The sequence below is a fragment of the Mycteria americana genome, chromosome 2 (assembly GCF_035582795.1).
Source record: "Mycteria americana isolate JAX WOST 10 ecotype Jacksonville Zoo and Gardens chromosome 2, USCA_MyAme_1.0, whole genome shotgun sequence".
Taxonomy (NCBI): Eukaryota; Metazoa; Chordata; class Aves; order Ciconiiformes; family Ciconiidae; genus Mycteria; species Mycteria americana.
Genome location: NC_134366.1, coordinates 69567002 through 69591203, shown reverse-complemented (window position 1 = coordinate 69591203; position 24202 = coordinate 69567002). Strand labels below are relative to the sequence as shown.

At 45.2% G+C, this 24202-nt stretch overlaps 1 protein-coding gene across 1 annotated transcript in view; it reads right to left on the bottom strand.

Moving 5' to 3' along the window:
* The window catches only part of VOPP1 (VOPP1 WW domain binding protein), a 65997-nt gene extending 49575 nt beyond the window's left edge, over nt 1-16422 (bottom strand). The window contains exon 1 of the mRNA XM_075493715.1: nt 15976-16422. Coding sequence (XP_075349830.1) covers nt 15976-16026 — 51 coding nt within the window. The 5' untranslated portion in view covers nt 16027-16422. The remainder of the gene's footprint in view (nt 1-15975) is intronic.
* Between the last annotated feature and the right edge of the window lie 7780 nt (nt 16423-24202).

Sequence of the window (24202 nt, the reverse complement as noted above, 5' to 3'; positions counted from 1 at the left end):
CATCTAAACCACTGAGCTATGGTGTTGATTTCCATCTAGCTTAGTGCATATTTCCTTTGTATTTTACACAGTGGAGAAGAGGGATAGTGTAAACAAGTGACATAGGGTACACTGGAATTAATCTATCTCTTGAGGCTAGGAACTCTTCCAGGAGAAGAGTGATACACACTCAAATCATCCTGAGGACATAAAGGAGATAAAACCGGCCTCCCACACCCTGGGTGAATGCCAAGCTTTTCAGAAAAAAGTTCCACTCTCCTCTGACCACATACTGTAAACCTATACTTTCAATTCCTTAGCTTTTGGAAGTATTTAAACAAAACCAGGCTTTTAAAGTGCTGAAACTGTTTCAATGTGCTATTATTTCTATTTCGACTAAAACTACTCAGTGGCATTGACCCAATTTCGCAAAACTTTAGACTGTCCTAGGACTGCATCTTTCAGTGAATGATTAATTAAAAGTAAAAAAACAAAACCAAAAAACCTCAAACCCAAGTGTTAGTTCTTGTGGTATTTCAGTGTGTGTGAACACAGCACTAAAAAGACAACAATAAGTTAAACAGATTTAGTCAGCTATCCAAAGAGGCGGGATGCAGGTGAAGACTTTTGTTAGTTCATATTCTACCCAAATAAATATTGCCATCAGTAACAGTCTGAGAATAATTAGATCAACAGAAATTCATTAAGTCAGGTATACAATCCCAATACAAGTATAGCTCAGTCATAAATGTCCAAATGTGTAAATGAAAAGATTATGATAAAGATGCATATAGGATAAGAGCCTGGATGTATTTATTGACCTCAGATTCACTACTAACAGGATGCACTGAACAAACATTAGGATGACAATTTGATAATTCCCCGAGGAGAGGAGTCCCAGTCCAAGAAATTTTCCTCCAGACCATTCACGTGCCTGGATGGATTCATCCCATCTACAAGATGTCTAGCATGGGACTTCCAAAAACGCCCATATTTAGAAGTCCATGAAAAGGAAGGGCTCGTTGCAAAGCATGTGTTTACCCAAGCCAAAGCAAGTGTTTACTGTGAAGTCAAAGCAGTTTCCTTGTACTGCACTGGACTGGGAAACCAGCAGTCAGAAATGTTAAGCTTCTAATTCTGCCACTGACACTGTGCATGATGCTTTCTGCCCACTTACCCATCTGCACAACGGCTATGCATCTGGCCTGGATGTGACTGGAACATGCTACGGCATATTTCATGTTTAAGTGCTATGAAATCCTTCTGCGAGAGGTGCCAGATGAGCACGCTTATTGTCATTACAAATAATTGCAAAATTCTGGTTTCCCATAAAAATCTAAGTACTAACTGTCAGAGACTTCTGAAGCATAACAGCCCAATTTGTTCTTTATTTGATTACTTGTGTTTGAATAAAGCATGAAGAAATACCGTAAACGTACAAATAGGTTTAATCTAATTTGGAAGATGGATATTTGGAGAAGCCATTACCATGAATACAGCAGATACCAAAGTCTAGGACATCATTAAGAAAGAGTTGCTCCTCCAGAACAATGTACAGCACTGAAGGAGAAAGGAATAGTGATTTTTTTTTTTTTTCCCCCCAGTTAAAGAGCCAGGTATTAAAGTCAGGTCCATGATTTAGTTTTGCTGCTTTCAGTGCATGTTCTAGGAAGAATCATCTGGGTGTGAGCACCACCTCTGTCCCTGCAGGTCCTGGTACACCCTGCAGACAGAAGCTGCACACAGCACAGCGGCAGGACACCAGCCCCGCCGGCTGTAACCGTTACACCGGCTCCGCAGGCACTTTTGTGCCAAGCTGACACAGGTACAGCTCCCAGGCACAAAGGTGGCACATCCCTGCCATTGACTGGCTGCAAAAACACCTGCCATGCTGAGGGAGGGCCAAGTCCAGACAAATCTGGCAAGCCTGTGTAGACAGGGAGATCAAACCCCTTGGAAGAGTCATTTGTTCATGCGGACAGCTTCACAGTCAGGTCTCAGTCCTTCCTCAAGACCCATGTGTTTACGATCCATATGAGCAAGGCAGTCCTCCTTCAAGAAGACGCCCAGGGAGTCATTAGCAGTGCTAGAATAACACTTGCAAATGCTGACAATGAAATTACAAGTGCCATTCCTACCGCTGTGAATAAAGTGGCCAAGCTTTCTCTAGGCGGTATCAGGAAACCCAGTATTAATTGTCCCTTCATAACTTTGCTTCACATCGTGTTTAAATGTTCTCACTTGAAGGAAAGCCCTTTTACAAAGGGTCCCTGTTTCCAAGCCTCTCTAGATCTGTTTTAAAAGCTTGCTGCAGGAACATTTCAAAAGGAAACTTCTTAAAAGTTATTAATTTGGCTCCATCAGGCACTTCCAGACAGTGGGACATTTGCAGACGCTGCTCATTTTTTTCTCCGTCAGACTTGCTTTGGGAAATCTGTTTAACTGCATCTATTTAACTGAACTTGAACCTTCGTAAGAAATTTAATATCTTTACAATCTATTTTCTTGGAAGGGAGCAAATCACTGATTAGGGTCAGAGTTAAAACTCCAAAACCCATAACCCATTATCCTTCTCCCCACCAGTGAGAGTGCTGCCACAAAATCCAATACAACTGGTATATTCCAGCTGAACCCCAGGGTTTCTGCCATGGACTAGCAACCCACATTATCAAAGCCTGCATCTGGAGGTCCCAGAATGTAGAATAATAGACACTCCTACTAAAATTAATCAGATTGTACATGCTGTATCTGATATTGGCAACGTAGAGAAAAGTAAAGCAAAATCTTGTACAGTGTCTCTGCTCCAGATCTGAAAATTGCCCTCATACATGTTTATACCATATTTATATACCTAGAGCCCTCCTACCCATCTGAAACTAAGAAATAATGTTTTACTTTGATCCTAGGCAGGAGTTTACAGACATACCTCTCATTAATGTTGATGTAAATGAGATACCAGTGGAACTGAAATGGTTTTAACAAATTAATATAGTGGATGAATTTGGTCTTCCTCCTCTTTTCACTACTTCACACTTGCCTGTCAGTCCTTGTTAGGATTATTCTTATTGTATCTGCACAGTTGCAAATTAAACACTTTTCACATTACAGAAGCTCCCACAATAGCTCTCACACATCCTTACATGCTCTTGCACAAAAACTCTCAACTTAACTCACACGTTTTTCCAGATGTGTAGTTTGAGACTGAAAACCTAAGTCCATTAAACACCTGAGAATTTACATGGTATCACAATAATTTCATATTACCCATGGCCTGTGCCTGCTCACGTTCTCTACAGTTCACAGAAAGCTTACCAGCTGCCCGTGCAGTCTCCTCTGCCTACTTTCCACCTACATTATGCAACAACCATATGTTTATTAAAAACATTCCCCTTTGCCCTGACAGCAACAGCAGCGTATTCCAGGGTTGATACCCTACCAAAAAGAGGAGGCATAAATATGAAGGAGAAAGGATCTGTACACAGGGCAGCCCGCTGTAACAAAGGGTCACCCATGCTGTAAAGGGAATTCTAGAGAGAAGCAGCAAGCTGAACCCTTAAATCTTTATCCTAACATACCAAAAGGAAAAAAATGCAAGGAAACAGATATTCAGGCAAAAGGGACAGGATGGAAATCTGTATTTCTTTCAAGTAAAAAGGAATATATATATATATAAAAATATTTTTTTGTCTGTATCAAACATTTAATTGCAACATGAGAAACAGATTTATAGGGCATTTCCAAGTGCAGATGGTACAGCCTCAAGAATAGACCTCTGCAAACAGGGGAAAGTAAAGAAACGATGGGAGAGGCAAAGTCCGAGCGGGAAGTGGATGTGCCAGGGCTGAATCATAGATGGGACTGAAGAAAGCTTAGAAAAGCAAGAGAAAAGGAGAATACAGAAAAAGTTAAAGCCTTTTTAAAAGAGAACGGGGACTCAGCAGCCAAGGAATTGGAAACCATTGCAAACCACATCTCTGCTAATCATGAAATCAGTAACGTGCAAAGAGAGAAGAAAGCCACCCTTGGGCGAGAGGGATGGAATGACGGTCCGGAGCAAGGCCAGGAGAAGGAGGAAACAAGGTGAGAGCTGTAAGTGAAGAGAGGATTATGTGGCAGCTTGAAGAGAAGGTTAAACTGCTTGAGCTTCAGGCAGCAAGGGATCAGGAGCCAATAAAGCAATTCCAGGTAGAGAAGATGACCTGACTGGATCAACAAGAAAAAGTGACAGCTATACTGTCAGGACAGTGTACAAGGCGGGGAAAGAAAAAACCCACAACACCAAGAACAGGGAAAGCCAGGGAAAAAAACAAACAAAAAAACCCACAGCAGCCACCCAGACTCCAGCAGTCGAGCCGAGAACTGCAGGAACATTTGCAGAGCCAGGACTGATGTTCCCAGATGAATCATTAGCACTCAGAGAGCTTTTGCTCGCTTCCTCTCCCTGCCGCAGCCTCTCAGCCCCTTCCCACCTTCTCCCGATCTATCCTTAGCTCACCCCTGCACCACCTTCTCAGGGCTAAGAGACTGCAAGGAACGGCACCCATCTTCTCCCCCATCTCTCCCTGAAGACTTCAGTTAGCACTACGGGAACTCTCACTGGCTTTGGCTGCATCTGATTTTCTCGTGAGTCAGCTTCCCCTCTGCAAGTGATGGATAAACCCACAAGCAAGAGACACAAGTAGGAGCCAGGCTGAAGCACATGTGGTCTTCTCAGTCATCTCAAAGCAGCCCAGGAGGTTCCTTGCTCCTCACCAGGTTCCTGGAAATTGTCCAGCATCCCCCCAGATACAGGGGGGTACTGGCAACTTCAGCACAGAAAAGACACTCTGGGAAGCAAGAGAAAGCAAAAACGGCCTAAATTCACAGAGAAGCAACACGTGTTCCCTCCTCCATCATCTGCTCTGCCTACGCATTGCATGCCATCATAAGCATGCCACCAACAGCTAGCAAGGGTTCATCAAGAGCAAAGACAACTCACAGTCAGAGCAGTTTTACACCTTCACCATGCCTGCGTAGCAGGTCATGCTATGGGGCAAGGGGAACAGGAGCTGACTTGTCTCACCAGAGCGGCACAGGGGCTGCAGAGCTGGGGAGTCTCAGTGCAAACATGCACACATCAGGTGAAAAGTATTTCACCCCGTGCCATGGCCCAGCACCCACAGTTTCCAGTGCTTAATCACCACGGATGGCTATCATGGAAATAAATGCATATTCACAAGCTATTCTTAGCATTCACCGGAGAGGCGATTACCAAATTACCCGGTTACATAATCTCTTTTATATAATCACTACGATGCTCTTCTCCTTATGCAACATGGAGGGCAACCGCGGCCAGCTGAAGTAGCTCCTTCCCCAAGGACAGCTGCACCAGCAGCACCATGGACGGACATGCTGGCTACCACAGGTGCACGGATGAGCAACGGCAAGAGCCAACTTGAGACAACCAAGCTTTTGAGAAGCAGCAATGTATAAACATCTGCTTTCAGCCTGGGGAAGAGATGAGCATCCCTGCCCACACTGCTTCAGAGGATGCATAGAGCAGAGATCACCTGCACCTCAAGCTGGTTGAGATGCCAAAGTCCAAGGCACCCAGTGCCCTACAGGCAGCCTGACCCAGCCTTCGCTACAAGCAAGTGGGATGTCTCCATTGACTTTTAATGGGCTTTGGATGGGGCCCAGGATTAGGGCTTTAATAAAAATAGGAGGTGAAGATCACTACAGAATTAAAACAAGTGTAATCCACATGCCCCTGGCTTTGTGCCATAGCCATGCCCGCAGTTTCCATGCACAGGGAAAGCCACACAAAGCTGCAACCAAAATGGGTTCCTGCAGGGCACCTCATGACAGGCATGCACATGCGGGGAGCTGGCAGCATGGGTCAGCATAGCCACTCCAGGAAGTTTCACTTCCAGTTTCACTGGAAGATTTTGGGCATACCCCAATGCATCTCCTAGAGCATTTTCAGGATCTCATCCGATGCCTTCTAGGAACACTGCGGACAACTACGCAGACAATTGCCTGCTACGGGGTGTAACAAGACCCAATCTACTAACGTTCACCCAGTGCCTTAATAAGCCAGCATCAGAAGTGCTACCTACAGTAAGCGAGAAGCACAATTTAAGTCCTGGATTTCAGAAAATAGAACTCCTGAGATCTGCAGATCACCCGCGAATCCTGGAACATTTTTCCATTACCACGCTGTGAGTTCAGCATTAAGCTCAGCTAGCTGCGCACTGCTGCCATTAAGGGAAAAACCCAAAACTGTGAAGCCCCTCAACAACAAGGCATTAACACTGCTAAAAACCCAAGTCCTAGTTCTGTAAATACCAAAGGAACGGAAGACAGAACAAAATAACGACTTTGATCTCAATCTACCTCTTCTGAATGACACTCAAATCCAAAGGCATCTGCCTTAGCTTTTTCTCAGGGTTACGCAACTGATAGTATTTGGCCATTATTTGGCACCTACTGCCTCCTCTGCTTCCTAGTTTCGCTAGAAATACAGGCCATCCCGAGCAATATGCAGGCAAAACCCCAGCCTTAGCGTGGCACAATACGCTTTTTGCAGGGACACACATGCACAAGTTTGGGAATAGAGACTGCTATCGTTTCAGCTATACAAAAAAAATAATGAAGCAGCTTAACGTTATCATACATTATCTCAAACTACGGGATGACCCAGTTCTGAAGAGGTTTAACGCAATCCCGTACACTATTATTACTTCTGTATGACAACCAGGAGATGTGAGTTGCCTTAGTCAAAAAGCAGATGAGAGTTTTTGCTGGTCCCTCACACAGAACCTCACTGACACGTGTTAGTGCTTGTTGTGACAGCACTGCTGACAGCTCGGGACCGGCAGGCCTCCTCAGCACCACTGCCGCTCAAGCCATTGAAAATGGTGATTCTTGTTAGGGATATTTCTTTGGGATAGACAAGACAGCACTCAAGATAAGAGCAGCTCATGTCAGGCTTAAAAAGAAAAGCAAACTATGTAAAAGTAGATTTAAGGCTTCTCACACAGCCTTCCTCCCTCCCCTTTTTTTTTTAGGCTAGACAACTAGCTGACCATTTGAAAGCAGCATTTTCAGAGAGGAAGGTTTCCTCCTCTGTTTTGGACTGAACTCCTGCCAAACTTAATGGCATTTGAACAAATGAAGGTGGACTTTTACACCCGTTACCCTTCCTGTACCGGGTTGAACCCACTGCTCCATATGTGGTGGGGAAGTAGGGCCCTGAGCTGGAAACTCGCCCTGTAATAGAGCCAGCAGTGAATTCCTGGATCTCACTTACACCAGCATTGAGATAATTATCTGTAGCGATGAGCAATACATTTTTCCCCCCTGAGGAGCAGAAATGAAAGAAAACACTTGCTTGACTCATCCTTGCCTGGTTCTTGCACCAAAAGCTGAAACACGTTTGCAGTCACCCGCCACAGCAAGAAGCACCCACACCGACTTTCTGCATTTACAGAGATACTGCGAGGAAAGCAGAAAGGAATTTGCCATGTTAACAGGTTTTCTATCCACTTCAGTGAAGAGATTTAATAAAATTGAGAGAAACGAAACACTGAGTTACACCTGGGCAATTCCCCAGGTAGAGACCGCTACACTCTCTGTAATCATACCGTCATGCCTAAATAGGAGTCACTGTGCAGTACAAGCACTTTAATATCAATCTGTTGTGTTGACACTAAAGGGATTGTACTAAAACCAGCATGGTATAAACAGCTAAACTTCTCTGGTTTAGAGAAGGCGTGTCTCCTGTCCAGAAAGGAAGAAATACAGACTAAGGCCAGGATACACAAGAGAATTTTGTTGTCCTATCTTCGTCCATCAGGTGTGCAAAAAGACACAACTGTGCTAGCAAAAAAACAAGTTTGCAGCAACTTAAAACAAGCCTGCCTTTGCTACTACAGCCATTGGCTTTTTTTTTTTTGGCTAGTATACATTCCCTGGCAGAGCTCCTAATTTCTTGAAGACTAAACCTTCTAGGTGACAGGCACACTACCAGCTCTTAACCCCATGGTAGCACAAGTCTGTCACTGCAACTACACTGCTGCCAACACCCAGCTAAGCAGAGCAGGTCTACAAAAGCATCACCCTCCCTTGGATGGCAGTGCTGTTGAGCCCCAAAAAGAAGGTGAACATGTACAACAAAATACTCCTCTCACATCAAGTGTAAGGCTCTTGAAACACGTGCTGCCCATGGTCTTTGGTCTGCCGTCAATGAGACCCCTGCCACCCTCCCACATGCTTACGCTCCTTTCGTATTAATTTCACCTCAGAGTTCTCTGGTTCTTCCTCCTCTGAGGGAGGATCCAAACAGACTGGAATGCATGTAACTAGAAAGGCATAAAAATCCATTAAAGGTACTTGCGTTAACTTAAGTGTATTGGAAAGACAGATTTGTAGAGGTATGGGCTGCATACTTGGGGTCCATGATCCGCACCTCTAATTCCACCAGTGCAAGACCTGAGAAGGAAGGATGCACCCTCAAAACTATTGCCAGCTATTTAGTTGCATGATGCCCACCAACATCAGAGGCGGGAGACCAAGCCAACTGGCATGCCATCATTCCTACTCTGGCAGGAAAGGAACAAGCTGCTTACAGAGGGCTGCAGCTTACAGAGCTGCAGCCAAGGCTGGAGTCAGGGCATGCTCCCATTGCCCTGCTTCAGCACGCTCCAAGAACAGCCGCTTTCCGCTGTCGTTGAACTTTGAACCTAAGGTGCAGATCACTTCATAGTCACTTCCAATGAAAGGGATGCAGCCAAGGTGGTATTTTTGAGGGGGTTTTTTGTTTGTTTTTGTTTTTTTTTCCCCCAGACGTCCAAACGAGAGACATAGAGGGAATGGCACGCTGGAGGACTGCTGGGTTCACTGTTACCCACCACCTGGACTCGAGGATGATGGTCCCTCCTGTGCTGCAGCTGATGGTGGACCTTCCCTGGGGGTATGGTCTCCAGCCACAACCCTCTCCCACCCCCCAGACGGGAAAAGGCTGGGGAGGTCATTAGCTCCAGGTTGAGAAGTTCTGCTCCGACGGACACTTGGCAAGTGATGTGGGAAAACAACAGCACACCATCTGGAGAAGTTAGTCTTATCTAACAGCGTCTTTCAGGGGAAAACCAGAAACAGACTTGGCTAGTTTTGCCTTCTAGCACTGCATGGAAAAGGACTGTAGGATTATCTTTGTTACAAATGCAGTACTGTCTGTCCTGTAACTCTCATTAGGTGACATCTAACATACTGAAACAAGTGTGCTACCAAAATGGGCGGTCCCACTCCAAGCCATACATTCCCACTCCTCCCTTGCAGCAAGTCTCATGATGCTACCATTACACAAACCTCTGCTGAACCAATGGAAAACTATTCCCTCTCAATTTTTTCCCCATCCTCTTTTTGGTGGCTTAGTCTTCCATAACGTCAGTGGGTTGATCCGATTCCTCCACAGCTGCATGGTCACTAGACCTGCAGGAGCGCACAGCCAGCAGAACGAGGGGTTAAAGACCACCGTTGCCAGCAACAGCCCACCCCTGCATTGGATCAGACACAGATTAGAAACCACTTCTTGCTAATTCAATTTTTTCTAAAAATCTACCAGACTGAAAGCTGAGTCATTGAGAAAGAGGAAGAGATTTTTAGTTGAGTTATTTAAAACATGGGTTAAGTTAACACCCATTTAGTGCGAAGCCAAAGACACGCTTGAGAAGAAAGACATTTTTAACATAGCAGTGAAAACTTTTCCACTTAATATGTGAGAAACCTGTCAAGATACATTGCTCTCAAAAAGCAAAAAAAGAAAAAAAAAGAAAAATAAAAGAAAAAAGAAAGCATTCAATGAACCCAGACTCCCCTCTCATGCTCCCTCAAAATGGCAGGCATGGTATTTCATCTCATGTATTACCTTACTGATGTCAGAAAAGTGATAATATCCACTGTTTAAGCCCTTATCTTTCCTTTGTCTTAGAAGTGCTGTTTAATGCCTATGTTCCCAGGCTGTGGCTCCAGCCTTCAGACAGACCTAAGATTCGTTGCTCAAATAGTGCCTTTTGAGCGATGAAAAAAAGATTGGTTTAGAAAGGCTTTGCCTCTTGCTAGTCAGAAGGAAGTTTGTATTTGCCATAATAAACCCTAACAGGATTTCAACAAAGCCTTCAGCAAAACACTAAAACTGCGGGAACAGCTGCTTTGCTGAGGATACAAACCAATGCAGCGTCTTCAAACATTAGACTTAAAAATTCAAAAATGCTACCTTTCTGTAACTTTTTTTTTATTTATATGAATTTTACTTTATATCACAACAGATTTGAAGTACATCGATAGCCACCTTGTCTCAGCAAGAAATAAGAAATTTTAATTTTAAAGCCTGTAGCATAAGCTCAGGCATTAATCTGTTCCTGCCTGTAAACTCAGCCTACACAGACGAGCAGAGCAAACTGGTATGTGGGCATGCTCAATCCAGTTTTCCTAAGCCTCCTCCTAGTGGAATAAACCAAAATAAATTTGCATTAAACCAAAGAGAGTTTCCACTGAGCCTTTTATCACTGATTTTAGCTAAATCCATTTTCAAAGAGCAGCTGAAGTCTAAAGGCTTGCTTTGGTCAAGTTTAACACATCCTTCCAGACACCTGCATTAGCTGAGCGGAAAGTACTGAGATAAGAGAGTCAGAGCACTTCCCTTTTATAGAGAAAGCATAACGGACAGTGCTAAACATTTTCAACTGCTGTAAAAAATATAAACATGTTTTATAGATGCTTTTTCTGATGAAAAAAACCCCCAAGGCCAAAAAAAACCCACCACATAGCTATTCGCACCTCCCCTTAGAGGATGCAAATGGCACTCGGCCACTGTTCCCTTCCCACAGCGAACACGAATCCGTCTCCTCCTCAGCAGGAGCAAAGTGAGAAAAGTGTGCAAGCTCAGTCCTCCTGCCTGGAAATCACAGCCCATCTCGCTGCTGTCAAGAGGCAGGGAAGACTTGCCAACACCAGTTGGATCCCCAAACTATAAATCATAAGTAAGCTCTTTCCTGCCTTCACTCAGCAATGCAATAGCTGCTTTCCAACCAGCTGCAAGTGACTAAGAAAAAAAAACACCAAAAATTGTTTAAGCTGCTAAGCCCCTACATAACTAAAACTAACAAGCAGGAGAGAGGTGGTGGACACATCTACACTAACAACTCCCTTGCAGAATTTTTGGGATAGACTTTTCCCCAGCAGTTTGGACAGGATTATTCCTCCCACCACCCATTGACGCAATGCCCACAAGAGTTAAAACATCAACAGGACAGTATCAGTGGGCTTCCACAGAGAGGGACATCATAGAGCCAACAACCCTGGTGTGCATGCACATTCATACGTTCAAGGGTATATACATTCCTGTAATTTGTACCTAAGGGAAACCCTGACAGTTAATGGATAGAAAAAAGTATCAGAAACGGGGGTGGCGGGAGAGGAGGGGTCACCATAATCCTCACAACTTCTTGAACTCTACCTGTGCCTACTGCCTACTGCGATCAAAATGTTGCCCATCTTAATGTGCTTGCACACGGGTTAAAAAAAAAAAAAAAACAAACAAAAAAAACCCACAAAAACAAACAAACAAGCCTCTTCAGGTTTGAAGATATTTTAGGACAGAGATTTTAGGTTTATCTTATTTGCTAAAATCTGTCCTGCTGAAGTCCACTTACAAAAATAATACTAAAAAGCTCCACATAGCAGTTATCCAAGTTGGAAGCAGCTACCCAACGTTGCTTTTATTTAAATAAATCTTGTATGACAGACTGTCAGGAGTGTTTGAATTTTATTTCAAGATAACACATTTTGCTGTTCATATGACATGTCCATTCTTTCCTTCTTTTAAAAAAGGCACTTGACTCTTTTTGTAGTATCTTTCATCTGACAAATTAACAAGAAGAGGACTATACTGATCACTTTTTTCCAACCATCCAGTTATCAGTATTTCTATCAGCATCCACATTTTAATTTTTAGTAATGAGAAACCAAGTGCGTAGAAATATCAATGCTAGTATTTCCAAAAGTGATGATCCAAATTTTGTATAGTCATGTGGAAACCTTCGTGGTGGGATTCTCACCCACATCTCACACCACCTACAGTGACTACCACAGGCCTCAGCTTACCTTAATATAGAGCACTAAAAAGCTTGACTTAAATATTTAGGCAGTTGCATTAGCTCCTAGGTTCCTCTGGACACACCATATGGGCCAACCAGAAGCTTAGGCACCTAAAATTATTCAATAGTTTTGGAAGTTGAAGCTATCCAGCAAGCTACTCAGCAGCATTAATAAAAAAATAACCTTCATTATTACGGCTGCAGCACAGGCAGGGTCCTCTGCCAGGCTTAAACAGGTCTGCTCAGCCTCCCCATCCCTGAGCTGAGCCTCCCCATCCCTGAGCTGAGCTTCAGCCACCCAGCTCTCCCCCATCCGGCACTTCTGCAGCTTGTGGGAGAGAAAGCAAGCACTCACTACGAGAAGTAAGCCACACCAAAATACTCTGGTGCCCTCATTCAGGCTGAAAATAAGCTTGCTTCATCATCAAGGGGGGTGGGGAGGCTGCTTGTTTAGTTTTATTTTTTCCCATCCCAAAGACCACACTATTCATTAAAGTCACATTTAAGCTCAGATGGCCAAAGCCCTCAGGATATCTGATGAAATAAAACCAGAAAATCTTGATATATACCCCAGACACACACCACTTTAAGGACCTCCTCAAAGCTTTCCATTAAACCGAGAGCCATCTACTCATACAAAACTGAGACAAAACTCAGTCCTGTTGGAGGAACCACAAGCCATACTAGCGAGCAAGACCACTGGCTATTTGTGAATGTTGAAATCACATACCCCAATACTACAGGTCTACCAGACATCCAGGCTCCTGGTGAAAAAGGACGTTTCAGGCAACTGCGGTTAATAGCACACTGCTACCTCCAAGCAGCCGAATTAATTTGAAAAAGACAGATGGATGAAGATTCAACAGTGTTCATTTCTTCCTGCAAGAACCAAAGTTACCTGTCAAGTTATCAACCTTAAAAGTTCCTCATTTTAGCTTACGTGTTAAACTGTTCAATGATGACTAAGTTGTGAGCAAAACTCATGGCATCTTTGGTTTTTCTCCCTTAACGGCAAGGTCTTCTCAGAGCAGAGTTTCCTGGGTCACGGGGTTGGAGATTTTTCTTCCATCATGGGAAGAAAACAAAGCAAGTCTTTGTGGTTATGGTAGAAAACCCTTGTCAAACAAGAAAACTCAGAATTAATCCCCCTTTCCTACCACCACAGCGCTCTGGGTGTTTCTGTAATTAGTGTATTTCAAGCTTTTCTAGAGAACGGACCAGCATCCTAGCATCCAGAGCCAGCAATTTCTTACGTGTAAACCCTGCTTCAATAGCGATGCCTTCAGTCGCCTTCATGAAACCACCCATAAGGTACAGAAGTGCCTTCCCCGGCCCCTCTGTCCCTCTTTTACATCTTCTGCCTTTACCTCAGGAACAGCAAGCCATCACTTCCCCACAGGAGTGCAACACAGTTACTGACTAGGCTTCAAACTGAAAGCCACAAAGAAGCATTTCCTGCATCCAAACTCGCATCCACCTTGAATTTGAGGTATGTTTACTTGTGAAGGAGTTTATATTCCCTTCATCCATATAACCAGAAATAGCGTTTTTGAATGCACACAAACAGAAAATACATTAACATCTTGCAACAAGTATTTTGGGTAATTTAAGCAAGGAGAACTTTAAACATCAGTAAACTACTTCAAATTGCTCTAAAGGGCTAAATGGCTTCCTCCCCCCCCCCCCCCCCCCCCCTTATTTGGATAAAGGTCAAAGCCTTTTGCAAAATGCTGAATGAAAAATATATTCCTCAGCTCACGCTAATGTTAACTAAGAACACGACAAAGCTGCAAACAGATTTTAAAAAATTGTAACAATGCTATTTCAGATAATAGCCAGTATGGAAGTTAGTGCAGAAGACAGCAAAAGTTTCAAATACCAAAACCTTCCAAACAACCAGCTGTCTCCGATTCAATTATTTAAACCCCGTGCATTCTGTTTCTGGGCCTATTTTTCCCCGTAGAGAACAACTTAAAACAATTTGTAATACTTCTTATTTACATAGCATCTCATTTAAGAAGATATCCTAAGCACTTCCAAAAAAAAAAAAATCCACAAAACCAGATGGCAAAACAAACATTCTAGATTAAAAGAAAAAGGAAAAAAAAACAAACCCACAATTAAAACCAGTGTAAAAGCTTAAATAACAGCAACATGGGCTACATCCAAAGAGGATTTATGCAAATTACTTTTTTCAGGCACGCAGGATCTTTTTCAGCGGAATATGCGTTAGAGAGCAGAGACATCTAATCAAACAGATCCTGGAGGGGCGAAGCCTTTCACACTCTCAGATGAACAAACTCCCCCCGGGAAATGCCGGTGCCCATTTCATTCAATCGACATTTTGCCCTTCGTGCTTTCTGAAGAGCTTCTGCAGAGTCAAGGAGCAATCGTGGGCCAGGCTCTGGGCCAGGTTTACAGCCGGGATAGTGAGACACAGCCCAGTTAACTTGAAGAGTTACATTTATTTACATTAAATGGTGATTGTGATCCAAGTGTTTTCATGGGACGATGCTGGATGACATAGTGGGCAACATACCAGAAATCGTTCATCTGCGTAGGTGGCATAAACACGTAGTAAACATCATTTGCATCAATTATATCCATTACTGAAAACAATAATTACACAGCCAGCACTCTGGTTTCCATGTATGGATTTGGTGGTGTGTTGGTTTTTTCTAAAAAATAATTCATTTTCTGTCTAAACTGATCCATCACAGAGGCAACACAGCTCTGCACCCCTCCGACACCTTCAGCTAGACTGCCTCTGGGCTTTATAAATGTGAAGACGTACCTGAGACAAGCCCATGGGCGTTTCTGAAGTCGCCCCAGCACGCTGCCACCGCACATGTCCTGGCGAGGATTCGAGCGCGGTGGCAAACCTGCCGCCGGCAGCCGGCAGGGCAGCGTGCCCGCCATGAACCTGTCCCAGGGCGGTTACCAGTGCCCCCCAGCCCGCCCCCAACCCCAAGGTTAAACCAAAGACCAAGGGACAGCTCGCCGCCAGAAGACATCGATGGATCTGCCTGCTAAAAAAGGAGCTGGTTTCCCAGCCCCATGACATAACTGCGTGGCACAAATTCCCCCCTCCAGTTAACGTAAGCTGCTAATTTTTGTTTGTTTCCTTGTTTCTTGTAACTACTAAAGCTGCGCTACCGAGGCTTTCCGAGAAGTTTAACCACGCTGCTCGGTGCCACCGCGGCTCCTCCTGAGCCGATGCCGCCGCACCTCTACCTCGCCGGGTACATTTGGTCCACGAAAGGATACTTAAAATAAAAATAAAAGGCGCACCTTCCGTTTAACCCTTACTGAAAGGCGGACGTTTCGCGTCCCTTGCAGAGCCAGCCAGCCTATTAGGAAGAGACAGCTTCCAACAGCTTGTGCCCCTGCCTACAGGTCCCGTGCTACTCCGCTCCAGCACACCACAGATAATCTTTTTCTCCTCCCGCAATAAAACATTAAAAAGAAAGCAAGCCAGGTCGCTGCTAACAGCCGTAACTACTGCACCCCGGCAGCCTACCAAGGCAGCAGAGCCGGGTTTTGCCCAGCCCGGCCCCGCACCGCCGCTCCCACGCACTCCTGGCCGCGCACTGCCCAGGAGCTTGTGGAGCCAAGCCCGTTCCGGCAAGGGCATTAACCCCAAAATAAATGCTGTAACACCACCTCCCACACCGTCCGTCCGTCCGTCCCTCAGCTGGGTATGGGCTGCCAGCTTCCCCTCCGCCAGCCGTGCTGTTCCAGGTCGCGACTGATGGCAGATCCCCCCGCCGCCCTCCCGGGGTGAACGAGCCGCCCCGGGGCTGGCGGAGCCGCCGCAGGCAGGCAGAGCAGCGCTCCCCCCCCGCCAAGCCCACCTCACCTCCCACAGCAGCGAGAGCAGCAGCGCGGCCCCGGGCTGGAAACGGTTCATCTCTCCTCCTCCTCCTCCTCCTCCTCCTCCCGCGGCGGCGGCGGGCTCACCCCTGCCAGCTCAGGCGCGCACGGGCGCTGCCAGCGGCGCCATCCCCGGCGGCGGGGGAGCTCCGGGACGGCGGCGGGGGCACGGACACAGGCACGAAGGAGCAGCGCGGGCTGACAGCCCGCCCGGGGGAAGGCGCGACGAGAAGCCCGCGCCGGCGGCAGAGGGACGAGGCGGGGTAAAGCGGCGGCGGCGGGGCGGAGACGGAGGCGGGGAAGACCCGCAGCAGGGCGAGGGCGAAGGCGGGGGCGGGCTGACCCGCCGATCCCCTCAGCAGCGGCGGCCGGAGCCGGGCGGGCAGCGCCGCGGCGAGGCGAGGCGAGAGGAAGGGCAGCGCGGTGGCTCGGGCGGGCGGGCGGCACAAAGAGACCGGGCGCCGCCGCGGCCGAGGGCGGGGAGAAGAGCCGGCCCGCCCCGGCACCGCCCCGCGCCGCTGCCCGGCCGGGAGGGGGCGGTGGCGGCGGCAAGGGGCGGGGGGAGCGGGCTACCCGCCCCCTTCGCCTTGCCCCGAGCGGCGAGTAACGGCCTACCTGTGGGCCCCGCGCGGCGCCCGTGATGGCGACCCCCGTCCGCAGGAGAGCGACCCCCCCGCCGGCCGCGCTGGCCTGCCCTGGCCCCACGAACCGGCGGCCTGCCCCGGGAGGGGTTGTGCGGAGTCCCCGGGGGGAGGTGACCCGCCGGTCGGGGTGACCTGGGTGCCGGCCCCGAGAAGGAGGAGCGGGCCCACGTGAGCCTCGTGAAGTTCAACAAGGCCGAGTGCGGGCAGAGGGAGATAATCCTCCCCTTCTGCCCCACTCGTGAGACCCCACCTGAGTGCTGCGTCCAGCTCTGGGGTCCCCAGCACAAGCCTGACATGGAGCTGTTAGAGCAGGTCCGGAGGAGGGCCACGAAAATGGGCAGAGGGCTGCAGCACCTCTCGTGTGAAGAAGGGCTGAAAGAGTTGGGGTTGTTCAGCCTGGAGAAGAGAAGGCTCCAGGGAGACCTTATTGTGGCCTTTCAATACTTAAAGGAGGCTAATAAGAAAGGTGGAGAGAGACTTTTTACTGTGGTGACGGGGCAACGGTTTTAACCTGAAAGAGGGTAGATTTAGACTGGACATAAGGAAGACATTTTTTACAATGAGGGTGATGAGACACTGTAACAGGTTGCCCAAAGAAGCTGTGGATGCCCCATCCCTGAACGTGTTCAAGGTCAGGTTGGACAGGGCTTTGGGCACCTGATCTAGCGAAAGTTGTCCCTGCCCATGGCAGGGGGGACCTGCCCAGTTGGACAGGATGATCTTTGAAGGTCCCTTCCAACCCACACCATTCTGTGGTTCTGTGATTCTGTGACAGCGCTGCCTCCATCAGCCTCGTGGGTGGGAACAGGAGCTGCGTGAGCGGGCTTAGCCCCCCTGCCTACAGGGTGCACCTTTGGCACTTCAGAGGAGAGCCTATGCTCCCGCCCTGGTCCTTCATTTCCTCAGTGTGCTTAGGAACAGCCCTGCATCATCTTCTTATAAAGGTCTCAGGACTGGTCCTAGGCCAGAGTGGAGGTGCTCGCCAACTCCAACAGTGACCCTCGTGACAGATGGCTGGTGTAGTTATGCCCTGGCTGTTTCCTTCACTGCCACCTTCTCCTGGTGCTTTGAGCCTCCTTTTCCAAGCCCTTTCCAGTCTTACCACAGCTGGACATGGCACTGTGTTCGCTGGGAGGGAGGCACAGCTGTTCTTTAAGTTTAGGAGGGACCAGAGTTTACCGAGGTCTCCTGCCCTTGCTTTATAGAAGAGCTAGCTACTTAGTCCTCAGGAGAATATCAAAATAGATAAGGGGGGAACTCTCTTACCTTCTCCTGTTTCCCTCTGAATGACAGACCTTTCCCAGCAGCATTTCTGAAGAACGTGTACCCTCCCACCGTCCTTTTGTGGGCTGCCTATTTAAAAATTATTAGCACATCCTTGCGGCACACAGCTCCTTCGTTCAGCACTTCCCTGTTGTCATAGTCTTCAAGGAAGAAACTTGCCATCTCCTGATGCCGAGCTGCCCAGTGAAATGTCATCAGGTGATTATTATTTCCATACAGTGAACTTTGGGGGAGTTTAGGAGCAGCTTCCAGCTGGCACCGTTAATCATATGTCCTCTCAGGCCCAGGTCATATGCTTTATGTAAGAAGTGACTGTAAACTTTAACGAATTCCCACACACTGTCTGACATTGTGTCCTCAGAGGTAACCTCTACAAGTCCTTCCTGAACGACCACTGATTTTTATACCGCTTTTTGTCTATTTGATGCCGACCAGTCTGAAGCTGTGAGGTGCGTTTTTCAGATGAACACCTACTTCTCTAACCGAATTTGCTAGAAGATGCCTAAGGAGATGTCACGGCCATCACTTTGTCCAACAGTGAAGACTGAATTAAGGCAACTATACACACAAGTTTCTCTATATAGTCTGAGTTGAAAACTCATGCCTTCTTACATGTGGGGTATAGAGAAAGACACATTGTACACTGGATATCATCTAAGACAGATCAGCTCATGTTGTCTCAACATACAAAGTCAGGAATCCCTTCAAAAAGGCTCCAATTCATAGAAGTTTGGAAAAGACCATTTTCAGAGCCTGATGTATGGCTTTAACACTAAACTCCCTTCCCATCCCTAATTTCTGTGTGGCGTGACCTCGGAGACAGCGTATTGGAGACACACTGAGATATAATGGCACTTAATGGAGAAGCCAAACAGCCTCACCCATTTAGGGATGCCAAATGAATCTGAATGTCAGTGCTGAGCATGGGTACTCCCTGCCACTGCTCTATTTCCTGGCAGGAGTGCTCTGGCAGCCTGGAGAGGGGCAGAAACCCTGACAGCACAAATTCTGGGAGAACTGAGAAAGCACTAAGGCATAAAGAAAAGGTAGGAGAGGAATCTGGAGTCTTGCAACCTAAGACACTACCTTCCTTGAAGGCCAACACTGCCTGCACTTTCAGCTGATGGCCCACTGTCAAATATGCCTAGGCAAGAGCCAGCTATCAGATACATTTCAGGTAATTATTAACACATACATCACTACTAAGTTCAGGTTGAGAACCAAGAAAGCATTAGATTTTTTTTTTCTCAAAAAAAGAAGGCTTCAGCTGGGGCAAGAAAGGAAAAAAAAAAAAAAGATTAACGCTGTTTTTTCCCAATAGGAAGATTAGCAAGAGTGAGATGGAGGCAGTGGGCTGGAGGAAGAGGAAGCCTCACAGTCTGGAAGCATATGCTTCCCAGTGCATGGTTTATTATCCAGCCTAGATAAGGGTATGGATATCCTATGCTATAAAATTGTTTCCAGGCCAAGAGATAAGCTGAAAAAGGAAAACCAGCTCCTGACACAGGAATAAACAGTTTCAGATTTCATTTCAGTCATATCTCAGCTCCCCTAAGTGATGTCTTCTCTCATTTCCGCCTAGCTTCAAGGAACCATCTTCATCCCTGGGGAAAGCCCATTAGCTTTAATGGAGTTAGAGTACAAATGAACTTAGCCCAGCATGTGGCATTTTCTCAGCAAAAGTGCAGGTTGCAGCAGAGCCCCTTAGAGCTTGTCTAGGCGATAAATGTACACTTTCTATCCACCACGCGGCAGCTCGTTGGTGAGGCAAGCAAGGCGCACGCACCATGCCGGTTTGACACAACAGTGAAATGAGATAAGACTTTTGTTGGAGGCGACGTCCCTAGGTAAAAACCCAGCCCCTTCCTTCACATCCTGATTCCAGTCTTTCTTCAGATACTGTGTTCAAAGAGCTTAATACTCCGGAGCACCCAGAATCTGCACATAGAAACAAATATATATTAAAAAAAAAATAGTTCCAGGAGCAGTAGCATTAATGAGGCTTTATTTTATCCGCTCAAGGCTTGCACTGCAGCTGGAATATTCACAATATCCCTCTCCTCCTTGGATTCTTAGGTGTTTCTCAATAATATTGCCATTGTTCTCTCAGTGGAGGTGCTAATATTAACATATTTCTTTTACTCGGCCATCTCTATTTCCTGAAACATAAAAGCATATATTATTTTTGAGACTGCCACTCCTCTACCAAATTTTTTTTCAAACTCAGTAACAGGTACAACAATTCCTAGGGTGGACTCACAGTACATATACATGAGTGTATCTTGTAGGCCTTATTTCTTTTGAACCCAGACTGGTGAATATTTTTAAAGAATTTAGTGCTTATAAACTGCTTTTTATTGAGCGTTTTCTTGTTTATGTTGAAACAGTTGTGTCTAATACCATTGAGAAATACTCAGTTCCACAAGGGCTGTGCGTGAAGCAGGTAACAACTTTATTATAAACAAACACAGTATTCTCATTTGCCTCTCTGCATGAACTGTAAATAATTATTTACATTCACTATCTTGTATTTATTAAAGTATGCCCCTACCTCCTTCACACGTGTTATTAAAAATTAGTCAAATTCTTGTTTCTTTTCCAAACCCTGTATTTTAAGTGTAGGATCACCTCAAATACATTTTGAGATTCTTTTATTGTAATTGTAATTTTGTAAATGGTGATAGCCTTTGTCAGTAAGTAAAAGAAAGCCCTTTTAAATTACATAAAGTATTCAATAAATTCAGCCTTTGAAAATCATCACTGATATCTGTTGAGAAACTACATTAGCATTACTCATTTAAAAACAGGTAGAAAAAATATTAATGAATGCAGCAATAGCCAGCCAAGACAAACATAATGTCATATTTCTGCAGCTTCCGTATCTTGTTCAAAGCACTTTGTTTATCTATAGTGCAGTTTTTTCTAAAGATCCTATGCCTCTTTTAAGACATGTGGGACATTTTCCGAAAAAACATGACCATTTTTTCTAACTCTAGCAGTTTACACAAAGGTGTAGTCTCTTGGCAGAATCAGAGTTAAATTATAATCAAATTTCTCAGAATAAAGACTAATTTTTTTCATCACTTGCACCAATAACTACACATCGTGACTGACTTTAAATGAAACTTTAAAGGAAATCTGATTCAGGACTTGCTTAAGTTTTAACAACATACTCCAAATTCAGTAGCATATTACCCCCGGTGCCTCCATCTTCAATAATTGTATCTTCAGTAAGAGTTTGTGGAGCTTTAGAGAGATAATCCAGACACAGTAGCCCTCGTTCAAATGGTAATGTAAATAATTATACCTCCTATAACTTAATTTTTGTATGGAAGGATATTATTGAGCTGAGCGGCACCAGTCAAAAAAAATGTACCTGACCTGTATTTTAGTATTCCAATACATCCAGATATTAATTTTTTTAATCCTCATTAATATCTGCAAAGCGCATGGAAAGTTCAGTTTTCCATAATTACTGACATTAAATAAAAGTCACTGAACTGAAACAGAATGACTGCTTACTGGATTGTACTCAGAGACCTCCGAATAAGAGTCCATAGTAGTCGTAGTCACTATATACTACCACACTGGAAATCTGAGGCCACTTCAGACACCATTTCCAAGAAAATGTAACATATTTAACAGATATGCTAAGGAATGAAGGGTGGAGTGATTATCTACAAGCCACCCTCTCTGGCTGGGTTCCCAAAGAACAGCCCTGCTGCTCTCACACTGTGACTTTCAGGTTTTCTTGGTGGAGTCAGATATTTGTCCATCATATTAAACAAATAATTCTATAGCAAACAGTATATTGAGAAGCAGCAAGTACAAGATAAGTATTAGCATTCCAAAAGACAAAGCTTATTGATTAAACATACTACCCAATGCAACCAGAATAGCTGTGTCAATCAGATCAAATGCTTTTTTTGTTCCATTTTCTCAATCAAGAATGAAGTTTTATCCTCTCAGCAAAGATACTAATGCTTTGTGTTACAGAACTCAGGAGCTCAGAGGGATTATTTTTTTCCTGCAAGATGGATCATTTGTAAATGCAGACTCACTGTTTGCAGTCCACGGTGAAAGGTCAAACATTGGCTTGGTGGAAGGATTAAGGAAGGTTAAGTTCATTCGGAGTATTGTTATAGGACCAAAGCTCAGCACCAAAGAAACATTTAGGCTCTGAATTCCTATTTGGGCTCCTATTATTGATTTCAATGGATATTTAGAAGTCTAAACGCATGCAGTTGGAGCTAGATGTAGTCTGCACTGCCTCAGAACCGAGCACAGTAAGTATGAAAAGCTGTCAAGTTAGAGCAGTAACTTTCCAAGCTGCCTTCAAATGGTTTGTAAGGAGACAGAAGGAAAAGGTCTTCTGGGCAGATGATCACAGGGCTGAATTACATCTGTAGGAGATAGGAAGATCAGATGAAACAGCCTAACTCTGGCCAGACAGAACCAGGGTCAGAAAATGAGTAAGATTTTGTCAGAAGGGTCTGGAAGCCATGAGAGGACGAGGAGATGGAGGGAGGTGGGGCTCTGAAGACAAAGGGCATGGCACAACAGAGCACGGTGAACATAAGCAGTATGGTGTACAAGGGTGGAAATGAACTGAAACAGAGTTTCCTAGTGGTGATACGTGTACCACTGATGGCCTGCAAGCTGTGAAGTGGTAGCAACGTGGGGCAGATAAACACAGTTTGCATCCTCTCTTGGGCAAGTAAGAGCCTGTGGTACAGAGGCAGGGTGGGGGATGAAGAGGTGGTAGTACTTCTATGGCCGAGCACAGAACCAACAGCTGCTGTCTGCCATCACTGAGGCTGAGTAATCTGGCTGTAATTTATATATAAACATGTAATATACCAAACCACTTTTTGTTCCTGAGTCTTTATTAACCGGTACGGTAAACTGCCAATGGAAAAAAGGATGCTCTGGCTGAATGTCTATGTGTCCCTGTCAGTGCTTGCCTGCTCTCTGTTTTGCTCACTGCTAATTTCTTCTGCAGAGCAGCCACTTGATTTAAAAACATGGTTATTCTTCCTAAGTGTTAAAAGAAAAAGGATGAGGAGAGGAAAGGGATGTTGGCAGCGACTAAGAACTAGAACTGATCATTGTCAGGAGTATGTCGTGTATCCGGACACTGTCAGCGAGCTCTCTTAGCACTCTGGAGAAAATGCCTGGGGAATGCAACTCCAAGCACATGGTGGCATAATGGAAATGCAAAGCCATCCCCTGTGGCCTGTGATGATGAGCCCCCTGGAATGAAATAGTCTGAAGCACTTTATTTTTGCTTTGTCTTATCTCATATTCCTGTATGTCCTGTGAACAATCTCTCGACCCTTGCAGCATCCTCTTAGCCAGAGAATAAAAAGCTCTACCAGGTTATTGGTTACAGTCTGGAATAATGAGAGCTCAGTGATCCAATTCTTCTCATAGCAATGTAAATTAGGATTAATTCCACTGAAGTCAATGGGACAAATATAAAATCAGTGCAGGTGGAGAATCAGGTTTTAGATTTCAGCTTTAAGTCAAACAAAAAAGATGAAGTTGCCTAATAGGGGTTTTCCTTCTTCATTTAAAGTAGTAACCATTTCCTGGGGTTTTTTTCCTTCAATGTGAATTTATCTGTAGCACACTGAGAATTTCTCCACCACTATAGCCTGGATATTTCATTATGATAAATAACATCCCATTAAATAAAGATGGGAAAATGCATCAGTTGTCTGGGAACTACAGGCAATGTGTTTATTAACTAATGTCCCTGCAGCAATCTCAATTTTCTCATATTGTAATGAGATGGGAAGAGGATTAAGCTGTTGCTGGACTGAAAAAAAAAATCAACACTAGATGTATTCTAGAAATTACAAGGGATAAAATGCAACTGATGAAAGAATGACAAGAAATCATAACAATACTAATGGGGCATCTGATCTGTAAAACCAACCATTTTCAATAATGGAAAATATGTAGGGCTGTTAAAAGAACTGTGCAATGATGCTGTTTGCTCGGTCTATTGTAGCAGCCTTAGAGAGCCTCATGGGGTCCATTATGAAAAGGAAGATTATTTAACCTTTAATCAACATTTTTGGAGATGTGCTGTCTCTGTCTACATTCACACGTACACAACACTGTTAGTCAGGGAATATTTGCCTTAATGGTACCCCCAGCGGCATCTCCATCCACCTATTCTCCTATGTTGTACTACTACCACCACTACCAGGGTTGCATGAAAAACCAAAAGAGGGGATCAAGCATATCTCCTGGCTTCCTGAAAATTCAACAGGGACT